The 12,614-nt window shown below is 54.0% G+C and overlaps 1 protein-coding gene across 19 annotated transcripts in view; it reads right to left on the reverse strand.

The window, feature by feature from the left end:
- LOC122388652 (syntaxin-binding protein 5-like) overlaps positions 1–12,614 on the reverse strand; it is a 111,035-nt gene that overhangs the window by 68,350 nt on the left and 30,071 nt on the right. For all 19 annotated transcript variants that reach the window (XM_043379906.1, XM_043379905.1, XM_043379908.1 and 16 more), the window contains one exon: positions 2,916–3,013. In XM_043379906.1, the coding sequence (XP_043235841.1) occupies positions 2,916–3,013 (98 nt within the window). The remainder of the gene's footprint in view (positions 1–2,915; positions 3,014–12,614) is intronic.

A 12,614-nucleotide genomic window follows, 5' to 3' on the forward strand; every position in this document is an offset into this window, starting at 1 on the left:
GGCGAGGTAATGACGCGCGGCACCCTGGCGCGCTGGCCATCGACCGCGCGAGCGCCCCGCCTCCGGCCGCCGCGCCGGCCCGAGACCGATGTAGCCGTCTGACCGGCCCCGGTCACTGGTCACTCAGCACACAGGCTACATTGCCCATCGTCCCACAGCCCTACCCAGCCACCCTGAGCCGTCACCTCCGGAGCGCCGAGTGATGGCCCACCTCAATCTTCTCCCGAATTCCATTTCCCTGTATATTACATCCAATTATATCGCGGCATATTACCATACAAAATTGTTCGCCGGCCAAAATCTAGATGAATGACCGCATGTATCGGTTATATAACCGGAAATCTTGGCCCTGAAATGCATTACCTTCTCCATCAGCTGCCAGTGCCACATCTCGGGCAGCGTCATATAGATCAGTGAGGACCACAGATGAGTATCAGGGTGAATACCACAAAGACTACTATCCGGACTCCTCCGACTGACTGAACGACAGTCAAGTCACCTGGAGGGCTTCAGTTGTGACACATTCGAGCTTGATGCGCAACTCGGCCAGCGCCGCTAAAACCCTTCCAACACATTCAAACAGCGTGCATACAGCACAAGTGTCCGACCATAAATCTAAAGACGGCAATAACAGCTGGCAGTCGGACCGTTCCACCCGCAGCCATAAATACCGGTACGGAAATGTCATTTACCGGCCGACATATTTATGCGCGGGGTATTTTATACCGGTCCGGCTGGCGACTGCACAAAGACGGCGACTGGCCGCGTCGATACGGCGCCGGGCCGCGCTGTAAACCTGCCAGCTCGGCGGCGGCGCGACCGAGTCGATAGCGTCCGCCGGACCGCCGTGCCCTTCAGCTGTGTGTGTGCTACACGGCTGCGCAGTTACACGTGGTCGGTACTCGGTCTCACCCTTCAGAGAAGATCCACGGAGCGCCGCCGGCCGCCGCGAGCCGGCGCAAAACGAGCGAAAACCGGAGAACAGGGGAACGGGCGAGCGACGAGGGAACACCGGCGAGAGATGAAGCATGCGACTCGGAGATGAGCGATAACAGATGTAGGAAGGGGTGCATGTTAGAGGGGGTGTGGAGGATACGAGGAGGGATAGCGGATGAAGGAAGGGGTGGATATTTGAGGTGGGGTGTGGAGGGACAAGGAATGGAAACAGGACGACAGGAAAATAAAAGGAAATGAAGATATATACATAAACAAGAAAAAGGGTTGGGTGTTACAAAGACGAGAAACGGGAGACGCAGGACGCAACGTGAGGACTGAGGACAGATCGGGGGATGAGGACAGAGGACCGGAGAGACTGATAAAAAGGTGAGATGATTTCAGTACCCGACTGCGGACGCCAGTGGTCGAAGTGCCCGGTGAGCCCTAACCGGCCTCCCTGACCGCCGCCCCGGGGTCCAGTCGCGTGCCCGGGTGGCCCCACACCAGGCTGCCCGGTCCCTCCCTGGCCGTTCCACCGGACTGACCGGTCCCTCCCTGACTGCTACACCGGGCTGACAAGTCCCTCCCTGACTGATACACCGGGTTGCCACTGGTCCCTCCCTGACGGCCGCCGCGCGGGGCCCCGGCCGCGTGCCCGGGTGGCGTGCCGGCCCGATGGCGTGTCCCACGGTGACGGAGAGGCGGGCGGCAGCACAGCACCGGCGGGCCGGACCGACGAGCGCCGCCCACCGCGGCCGAGGGGACCCGGTCAGGGCACAAGCAAACACAATACACAGAGGGGAGGGGACAGAGACCGGTCAGGGCGCAGACAAACACAATACACAGAGAGAGGGGGACAGGGTCCCGGTCAGGGCGCATACAAACAATACACAGAGAGAGGGGGACAGGGACCCAGTCAGGGCACAAACACAATGCACAGAGGGGATGGCGACCGGGACCCAGTCAGGGTGCAGACAAACACAGTAAACACAGGGAACAGACCAACACAAAACACACAGAGGAGATGGGACCGGGACCCGGCCAGGGCACATACAAAACACGGTACAAATACACTGGGTACTGACAAACGTAGTACAGACAAAAGACACAGACAAACACAATACTGTGGGACACAATGGAACTATGACACAGTCAAGGTAAAAACAAACTGACAAACATCGGGTGCCGCCAAACAACAGAGAGACCAAGGACACAGACAAACAATACAAATACGCTCAGTACTGATAAACTGGCATTGGTGAACTATCAAACAGGCTAATATGTGTATTATTGTGTATAAGTGCACAAAAAGCGCTGATATTTCCACATGGGTAGATATGGTTTCATGGGTAAAGCCGTACCATGTTCGTCCAGGAATAAACTATGGAGTTCATGTTACGAGCAATATTCCCAATCAAATAAAATGTAATTGTTGACAACTGAGATTGTGTTCTCGTGAATCTTATAATGTAAGTCAATCATCAGCTATGAATAAATGCCATCGTTCTGATGAAGGCTCGGAATTTCCGCCGCGTGGCATCCCACACGAGGTCAATTTCCAAATATTCCGCCGGGGGCCGATGCATTATTTATTTGTGCTGTCATCGCTCGCGGCGGCCATGTACGCTGCATAATACTGCCGTCACGGGTTTCACGACGCTTCTGAGAAGGAGCGACGGCCGGCCAGATTGCCCACAAAGCCCGGACATCCACACCGCCGCCAGTCCGTCAGAGGGGCGGCAGAGTGGTCTGTGGAGCGGCAAGGGCCGCCAGTAAACCCCAGCCCGGTCCAGGGGGAACCCTCCGCAGGGACCACCAGTGCAGCGGGACCGGCCCACAGCCCTCCCACCGCCCCGCCCTAATGTGCCACCTGATCCCCATTGTAAAATGAGCCAGCACCAGTCCCACAGTGTGCCGTACCGTCCCATTCCCTACCGTACCCCGTCCCGTCTCCCTCCGTTCGGGCCGAGAAAGGATACAGTCGCAGCGATCCGGTCTTGGTACCGATGGCCAGCAGCTTTTGTACCGGGTCGAACGCCAGTGCTGTCGGCTGGTGCGGGAAGCCATGGCGCACGATCTGAAACACAGACACAGACGCAGCGGTCAGAACACTATGTGGCACACGAAACATTTGGGGATGTATTCCATGCCGCCCACATGAACGCCGGGGAAGGAGTTAGACAAGGTGACACACCAGCTGACCGTTTACAGCAAGCCTGGACGTTCACACTCGGACGTTCATATGCGAGAATCACAGACACCTGCTACAGGCGACATCAGTCTGACGCCTTGAACAGATCGTCGCTGTGTCCGTAGGATCATGCCCACCGAAGCCCTACGGGACAGCACAGTCAGCCGCTGTCAGGTCAGCTACATCGATACCTGTGACGGTACCTATGCGCGTTTTTATGTGTCTCCAGCGCCGCCGGGCGATAAGTCGGACGGTTCGGCCCGCCGCTGCGGGTACGGTTTATCACCCCGGTCCGCGCCGGGGCGGCGCACAGCGCGCGTGGGGCCGACAGGCGAATGGGCAGCTCGTTGGCATAATGGGCCGCCAGTTGAGGGCCGCTCTAATTGGCCATATGTCAGCGCGCGATGGAGGCGGGGCACGGGACTCTCGAGAAGCGGCGTTCCCGCTCTCCAGAGTCCGACACCGAACTGAGGGGCGGGTGGAGAATCGGGAGACGGAGTCGCAGCTCGACAGACGAGCTACGGTCCTGCAGCAGAATGATTAGGTGATTCGGGAGAGTACACGAGGGTTGACACAGCTGGAGTGGGTGAACCGGTGGACAGTGGACGCCCGTCAGTGGGTGGACAGTGGACACCCGCCGTCCGTCGTCGGTAGGTGGACTGGTGGACACTCGCCGGCCTCAGTGGGTGGACAGCGGACAGCCGCCGTCCAATCTCCCGGCGCTGCTGGCCGGCTCGCCGCGCCGCCCGTCTCCGTACGGCCCATCTGACGTTCCGTTCAATTTGCCGCTGGACGTGGTCAGCCCGCACGCCTCAGCGCACATCCGTCCGTCTGCAGTTCCATCATCTCGCTTATCGAAATGGAATGGACTCGCCCAGACAACCAGAAAAAAATGGGCAGTGCAGGCAAAGAAAAGGCACAACAGCAAAACAAAACAAAAAAGCTTTACGAAAATTTAGCATATATGCAGGCAAGGACCGAAGAAGATATTGTAGCTTTGTAACCAAAAGTCAGCGCCAACGAGCACGGCAGCAGATATCGTGGCGCTTTGATGCAGATCGAGTGTAGCCGCTGAAATTCAGCGAGTTTCAGACAGAACTCGAGGGAGCTCATATCTCCGAGTCGCGGCCGAGTGCGCCGACCATTGCTCACCGCGCTACCGTCTGCCTGTCGCCCGGTGTTACGTAACCGCCGCGCAGCGCTGCCCCCTCTCCCGGCGTGACCTACGACCGGCACACAGGCCTCTGACATTTCCAACGAGCTCAACACCACCGCAGCATGACTTCAACGACCTTTTCAGCGCAACTTTGGCACGGCGTCGAGGTAGTTAGGCACAACTTCTGCCTAACGAATACGTGACTTGGTGTTATCTTCGCCTAGTCGCACCCCTTGTGATTTACAAGTTGTTTCACGAGGGACCGCTTGGCTCTACAGCTATTGTCATCTAATGACCCCTGTGGGACGGTTGCGCACACCGTGTCGTCTATCCGTTATCCAATTCTTTGTGAGCTGAGTCCGTTTTTCCGTGACCTCCCTTCTGAAACGTGACTCGTTGAGCCATGCATTGTTTGCCTCTCCGTGATTTCTATGACATGCGTCAGCCGCCCCGCAGGCTCCTTACCGTGCGTGTGTGCCTCGTTGACCTCTGCAGTTACCGTTTGTCCTCCCGTGACCTCCGTGGTTACCGTTTGTCTTTGTCCTTCGCGAGTGCCTCGTTGACCTCTGCAGCCACTGTTTGTCCTCCCGTGACCTCTGCAGGACGCCCGCCGGGGTCTGTTGCCAGCGCTCCAAGACGGATGGGCGCCGAGGCATCAGCCGATTCCATTCCAGCACAGAGTCTGGGCGCAGCGCCAACCGCGGCACGCCTTTGAAAACGCCCTCGCCAGAAAAAGGCGGCCACTGGAGCGCTGAAGAGCGGCGGCCGAGAATTCGATACCACCTCCGCGGGCGCGTCCCCGCCCGGAGACGCTATCTGAGCCGAGTGGCGAGGGTCCCACGGCGGCCCGACTCGGTCACAGATGGGCTGCCGCCGCCCACCATGAGAAGTAGAGTTGCAAAATTTCCCCCAAAGGCTGCTACCGGCACCGCCCCGCCCCACAAAAATTTTCTGGGATACCGGCATGCTACCACGACCCAAGCAAAAACACCACCAAATTACCGGCATACTAAAAAACCTGCAATGTTGATTCTAGCTTACCCCTACAAGAGATGCCACACTTTGGCAATTTCAGTACCCATCCCAGTTCCCACTCAGCAGCCACCCAATGTCCAACCTAACTACGAACAGGATGATTTTGGCTCAGTTGGCCCCACAAACACCCACAATTTTGAAACTCAGTTCCAGTCTATAACTATTAAAATATCACCTGTAATCAAAGAGGTATTGCCTACAAAAAAGCAGTAAGAAAAAAACATCAAAAAAGCAATGACAAAAATAACTTAAATTACTGAATTGTTTCTGAAGACTGCACAGTTCAAGTAAGCAGTAATCACATTAACATTTCAGAGGTGTTCTACTATTCCACATTCTCCTAAAATGTTGCAGGAACCTACCAACCAAAATCAAATTTTGAAATCTAGATGGCCACAACATAAAAAGTATCTAGAGATTCGGCCATGTGCCTGAGGAAGCGAGATCAACACATTTTTTCCTTTTCGCCATGGCTTGCTGGCTCATGAATAAGATACGAATCATTTGAAAAATGTGAAAAACACTTGTCCTGAGAACAGTCACCAAATAATATGCATAAAAAACGATATAATACCCGCTTTCTCGAAGAATCTTCCTCTCCAAACACAAGGTTATCAACTATCAAAGATTTCGAAACAGATGCGCCATAATAACAGAGACTTTTAACCAGCTGATTAAATTGCTGCAAAAAGGGTTTCTGAACTGTAGCAAACTGCCTCATAAATGATTTCATAGGCGGCGGAACGGGGGGGGGGGGCACCGGGGCACCGTGCCCCCCCCCCCCTTGAATTCTGCAAGGGGGCACCAATAGCAAGGTGCCCCCCTTAAATTTGATGTATTAGTACCAGGGGCGGATTCGGGAAAACTCTAAGGGGAGGTTCATGAATCGAAGTGGTGCCCCTACCTATGCCCAAAATTAAAACCTCAACGGATTTCGGCCACTTAATTTTGGTGGTGCCCTATTTTCAGTTTTTTTTCTTTATTTTTGGTTAGTCATGTGATGACTGGTGCCCCTGCTAAGCCGCTGGTGCCCCTGGAAAGACTGTGGTACCTACCTACCCTGCCCCCTGACAAGCCTACGGTGGGCCCTGACATGACTTAGGTGCCCATGGGCCCTGACAAGCCCGTGGTGCCCCTGACAGGCCTGTGGTGTCCTTGCTAGGCTTGTGGTGTCCCTGGGCCTTGGCAGGTTTGTGGTGCCCCTGTTAGAACGTAGGTGCCCTTGACAGGTTTGTGGTGCCTCTGACAATCCTAAATTGCCAACGACAGGCTTGTGGTGCCCTTGACAGGCCCATGGTGCCCTTGCGAAGCCGGTGGTTCCCCTGCGAAGCCGATAGTGTCCCTGACAGGCCTCTGGTGCCCCTGGCAGGTCTGTGGTGCCCCTGGAAGACCTGTAGTGCTTTTGCTAGGCCGATGGTGCTCCTGACAGGCCTGTGGTGCCACTGACAGGCCCGTGGTGCCCCTGCTAGGCCTTTGGCACCCCTGGCGGGCCTGTGGTGTCCCTGTCGGCTGTCAGGCCTGTGGTGCTCCTGGCAGGCATGTGGTGACCCCAGGCCCTAAGTCATGACACATGTGACCTCCACCCTGGGATTCGCCACTGATTAGTACTGCGATGGCTTCTTGGGAATTATACATGTAGGATAAATGGAATTTATCAAACGACAATAAGGAAGAGACAAACACATAGGTACTTGAGGATCAGCTTAAAGTTAACCACACATACGGGCAGGGGTGTAATTTTCCTAAAATGATTGTGGGTGCCCAGCTGTAGGGGCGCCCGGCGCCAGGCCGTTTTGGGGCGCGATAGATATTCTTTATGTGGGAGCCTAAATTAACACCGAATTTCATAACATTGCTAGCCGAATGGCGCTTCAAGTGGCGTGTCTGACTAAGCAAATACACGCTTAAAAGTGGAAACTGACCGGAAGGACGTAAAAATATGTAGAGAGGCGCCATCCAGTAGGAGGGGCACCAAATGTGGAGGCGCGAGACGGTTACGACTTACGAGGGCGCCGTGAGACGATGAAAAGGGCGCCATTCTCTTAGGAGGGCGCCGAGTGATTGAAAACGCTATGTGGTCCAGGGGCGCTAAGAGGCCAGAAGGGCGCCGCACAGTCAGTAGTGCTACGTTGGTGGGGACGAGGGGGCGCCAGATGGTTACGAGGGCGCCTTGAGATCATGAAAAGGGCGCCATTCTCGTAAAAGGGTGCCGAGTGATTGAAAACGCTATATGTGGTTCAGGGGCGCTGAGAGGCCAGAAGGGCGCCGAATAGTCGAGGGATGCACGGTGAACAGAGACCTAAGGACGCGAGACGGTCAGGAGGGCGCCGTTAGACCATGAGAATGGCGCGGTGCTGTCAAAAGTGCGCCATTCTCCCAGAAGGGCGCCGAGTGATTAAAAACGCTATCCATGAACGCGAGACGGTCAGGAGGACGCCGTTAGAGCATGCGAAGGGCACCGTGCTCTCGAAAGGACGCTTGCAGCCTTGTAAAAGACTTTTGGGTGCTTTTCATCATTGTGGGGGCATAATTCAGGATTGTGGGTGCATATGCCCCCACAAAGAGATATAAAATTAGGTACACCCCTGCATACGGGGGTGAACTGCCATTTTCGTTTAGTAAAAAAAAAAAATAAAAAAAATCATCGTGTCAGGGCTGTGACGAAAAATAAGTGGCCTAAATCCGATGAGAAAACAGGATTGGGGGTATCCTAGGTTTGGCTCCTTGAGCCATGGTGCCCCCCCCCCCCCTTGTCTCAAATCGTTCCGCCGCCTATGAATGATTTGTTGATGTAAATGATCCAAAAGGATATTGAATTCTGATGTAATCAACATTGTGAGTTTAGTTCACTACAAGAAAATGCATTCCCTTTCAGGAATTGAACCAAAAAGGCATACGAAAAAATATTACGTCATCATCTTACATCCTTCCATCAGGGGAGAGAAGATCTAAAAAGTCAATCCTTGGTTCCCCTGTTATTCTGCGCCACTTTGTTTATTTTGTATGCATATTGTGTTTTCTTGTAAAGATGAGACAAAATGCCAGTTTATTTGATTTTCATTTCATTTTTGGGACCAAAGTCAGGCTCAGTGCTACCTAATATCTGCCTTTTCAGCTGAATTTTCAGTGTCAAATACTTTGTAGAGTATCTCAGACCACATCTCAGGACTCAATGCCAGTTTCCAAACAATGTGTTTTGTGGTGTTTTGATTCTGCCTTTTCCTCTAGGGAACGTTGTCATCAACATTTCTTTATTTTGTTGTATTTTACCTATTACATACCATTAGACTTACTGATTGATCGAGCTTTTGCAGCATGAATAAGTATCAGTATTCTTCCATTTATTGACCACAGTAGATTCTTGACAATCCTAATTATAACGAAACCTGTGATTGTGAATCGCCGAGGTCCATGTGTTATCCCTACCCTTAGCAATGTAACTTCTTCCACAAAATGTATTTTGCAGTGGCTAATATTGCTGTTATTATAATTTGATAGCCTCTTAGTGACCAAAGTTTAAACCATATGCTGATATTTTCTATTTTTGTGCAAAATCAAAAATACCGGCATGCTACCGGCAAGACATGCCAGATACCACGAAAAAACCTGCGGTAGTGAAAATTTACCGGCATGCCGGTAGTGCGGTAGGGAAACTTTGCAACTCTAATGAGAAGTCATTTCAGTCTAGCGTGAGCCGCTGACGGAGAAAGAATGAGAGTCGAAACGTCTCCCGAATTTCACAAGTATGATAAACAAAACAGAAGAATAGAAATATTCATAACTTGTAGAAGACCTGAGCTTCCGACATAACATTGAGACATTTTCCGTCGGCGGTTAATTGACACATTTCCCGTCAAATGAGCTAGCGTGCCCGAAAAACGTGCCACGGTCAAGAGGGCGCGATGGCACACACCTCTCGGGACGGTGGAGCTCGGCGCGGCGCGGCGCGGCGGGCGCGGCCGTGACCGTGGCCGTGAGCGGTGCGGGCCGGCCGGTGTGGACCGCCCCCGCGGCGGGACCCGGCGGACCGCCCCGGGCGCGGGACCCGGCGGACCGCCCCGGGACCCGGCGGACCGCCCCGGGACCCGGCGGACCGCCCCGGGACCCGGCGGACCACCCCCGCCGCGGGACCCGGCGGACCACCCCCGCCGCGGGACCCGGCGGACCACCCCGGGACCCGGCGGACCGCCCCGGGAGCGCCCATCAGCCGTGTGTGGACAGGACGTGAGTCGAATGTGGACGGCCGCCGGCCGCCGACTCTCTCAGCCCGTACAACAGACGGTTTCCGCTGTCAGAGAGCGGCGCTCGTTTCCCGGAGACGGACAATCGGCGGGCCGCGGACCGACACAGGTCGGTTCAGATATCAGGCGGAGAGTGAGGGTGAACCTGTGTCATCGACCTGAGATTGCGAGACGCTAGTAGCGTCTGATCTAGGAATAGGAGATGGTCTCGTATGGCACATTGAAAACAGGCCGCATTAACCCTCGCCCGTATTGGTGTTTTTCCAGCCGCGAACGTATAGGGGGGGTCCGTTGGACCCCCCTTGCCGTTTCGCCCCTGATCGAGCTAGAGCTTCGCGGAAAAACGAGCATGTTGCCCGTGACGAGAGGAAGCCGATGCTACCCAATTTTAAGGTCCTAGGTCATTGGTTGACCTTGCAGGTCAGGTCAATGACCCCAAAGGCGGGAAAATCGGGACCTGTTAGAACGTCGTAAAGTGTGGCTGCTATGGGGTTTTTCGGGGTGCTGATCACGAATATCATGTTAGTTTTAATCACAGATGATGTCTTCATGTATTTAGGCCAGGTCAGGTCAGGTCAGGTCAGGCCAACCAGTAAGGGTATTCGTAGTAGGTGGCAACCGCCTCTGACAGCTTCGTAACATGTTACGAAGGCACCAAAACTACTTCGTAAATGTTCATATGGTTGCTAAATTCGAATTCAGCTCCAAAAACTGGCCTAGAAACATGTAAAACTCGAAAAAGTGAACCGAGGTCATCAAAGGTCAATGACCTGACCTGACCTTCAGGTGACCTTGACACCCACCCTAATGCATTGGGGCAACATCATATCACATGTTTGAACGCTTGAAACCACGAAAAGACTGCAAACGCGCGGCTAATGCGAGCCGACATACGCCGAATTGCAATTCCAGCCAAACATGGTCTCGAAAAGTAGGTCACAGGTCAAAGGTCACTTGGGTCAGGGTCATGAAACTTTCAGGGTAGGTGTGAAATTGATGAACGCGAGGGTACTGAAAGTTTCGTCGCGATCGGCCGCTTTTTACGCGAATTATTCACGAAAAACCATGGGGGGGTCCGTTCGACCCCCCCTATACGGGCGAGGGTTAACATAGCGGTTCGGTTCACTGGCATCTTCACAAACATAAGGTCACGCTTGTCACTGAATATTTGACCCCGATAAATAAAAGTGATGATAACGATTGGAATTTGGAGACGTCTATCATGTGAGCACCTGAACGCCAATGCCTTGACGATAGCGAAACTGAGCGCAAGGGACAGTAGACGGTAAAGGGGGGCAAGGGACAAGGAATTTTTCAGCTCAGAGTACACGTTCCGTGAGCGTGCTCTAATTTCCAGAAGGCAAATAAGAAGGACTGGATCCAGCGCACGGTCCCGAGGTCCGCAGCAGTCCGGACGTAGTATCGTGCCGGCCGTTTATGAGAGGGGCCCGTCGGCTGTACGGGCGCGTGTGGCCGTGTATGAGCCGGGCCCGGCACGGTGGCCACAGCTGGGGCGCGGCGGCAGCCCGGCCGGCCGGTCTGCTGGCAGTGACGGCGCCCACCAATCCATCGATCGGCCGATACCGGCTGCTATTGTGCTACGGCGCCGGCCGCCGAGCGGCGGCCGCCGTACCGCACGGTACGGTACAACACAGTACAGTACAGCGAGCTGCGGCCACCGTACCGCACGGTACGGTACAACACAGTCCGGTACAGCGAGCTGCGGCCGCCGTACCGCACGGCACGGTACAGCGAGCTGCGGCCGCCGTACCGCACGGCACGGTACAGCGAGCTGCGGCCGCCGTACCGCACGGCACGGTACAGCGAGCTGCGGCCGCCGTACCGCACGGCACGGTACAGCGAGCTGCACTACAGACACATGGGCAGTGAGCTGCAGCCGACGTACCACACAGCACGGTACAGCACCACAACACAGTACAGTACAGTACAGCTGCCGCCGTACCACACAGTTCGGTACATCACAACGGCATAAAAACGGCCACTGCAAGTACACAGTACGGTACAGCGGCCGCCTTACCACACAGTACTGTACAGCGACTAGCGAGCTGTGGCCACCGGACCACACAGTGTGCACGGTACAGCACACGGGAACGGTCACCGTACGACACTACAACACGGGAACGACCACAGCGACACATAGACAGGCTCTGCGCGGACGGCGCCCTGTAGGGCCGGCTCTGCGCGGACGGCGCCCTGTAGGGCCGGCTCAGCGCGGACGGCGCCCTGCAGGGGAGAGTGGGGCACATTCGTGCAAAAAATGGATAAACCCATATATCTGTTCTTTGGTTAGTGCAATGGCAAAATTGTTGATTGTAGTATGGAAAGGAACTATTGCAGATAGTTTTCCTCTTTAAAAGTTATCCTCTAAAATTATTGCTTCCATTAGAAAAAATGACTTTTAATAACTCTGAACATTTGCACGAAACTGCCCCACCTATGGGGCACATTCGTTCAAGAGGTGGGGCACTTCCGTTCAACCTGCAAAGTTCGAGAAATTACGGGCATTAACAGAAATTTACCAAAGGAAATTGGCAGGGGGTCATTTCACTTGATTCCTTTCGACAAGAATGCATTGCACAACATATGTAGAAAGAATGGGCTGGCCAACAAGAATGTGCCAACTGCCGGCCTCCGTGACCTCGCCAAGTTCGCGTGAATTGCTCGTCACGACGTCGCAAGCAGTCGAGACTGAGTCAGGCGAACGTCATTAGAGAAACCTACTACAGATAAAGTCATAAATCGCAAAAACTAAAAAAAAATATGCACGAATGTGCCCCCAGGCAGTGCGTACACGAACCTGCCCCACAACGTTATTAGTAATATACCTATTTCAAAATTTCTTTTTGAAAAAATGACACTTTTTCAACAAACGAGTTTGCAGCAGTTCCGTGAATAGAGTGAGCTTCTTCACCCCCAATTTTGAAAAGCTGAACCACATTTCCGAGTCAGGATCACGAAAATGGATGATATGAGAAAAGTTTGGAAAACTCACGAATGTTACAAATTTGCGTTTTTATCAAGCATGACAGCAGGT

This window comes from Amphibalanus amphitrite, unplaced genomic scaffold, assembly GCF_019059575.1.
Source record: "Amphibalanus amphitrite isolate SeventyFive unplaced genomic scaffold, NRLGWU_Aamphi_draft 000330F_arrow, whole genome shotgun sequence".
NCBI lineage: Eukaryota > Metazoa > Arthropoda > Thecostraca > Balanomorpha > Balanidae > Amphibalanus > Amphibalanus amphitrite.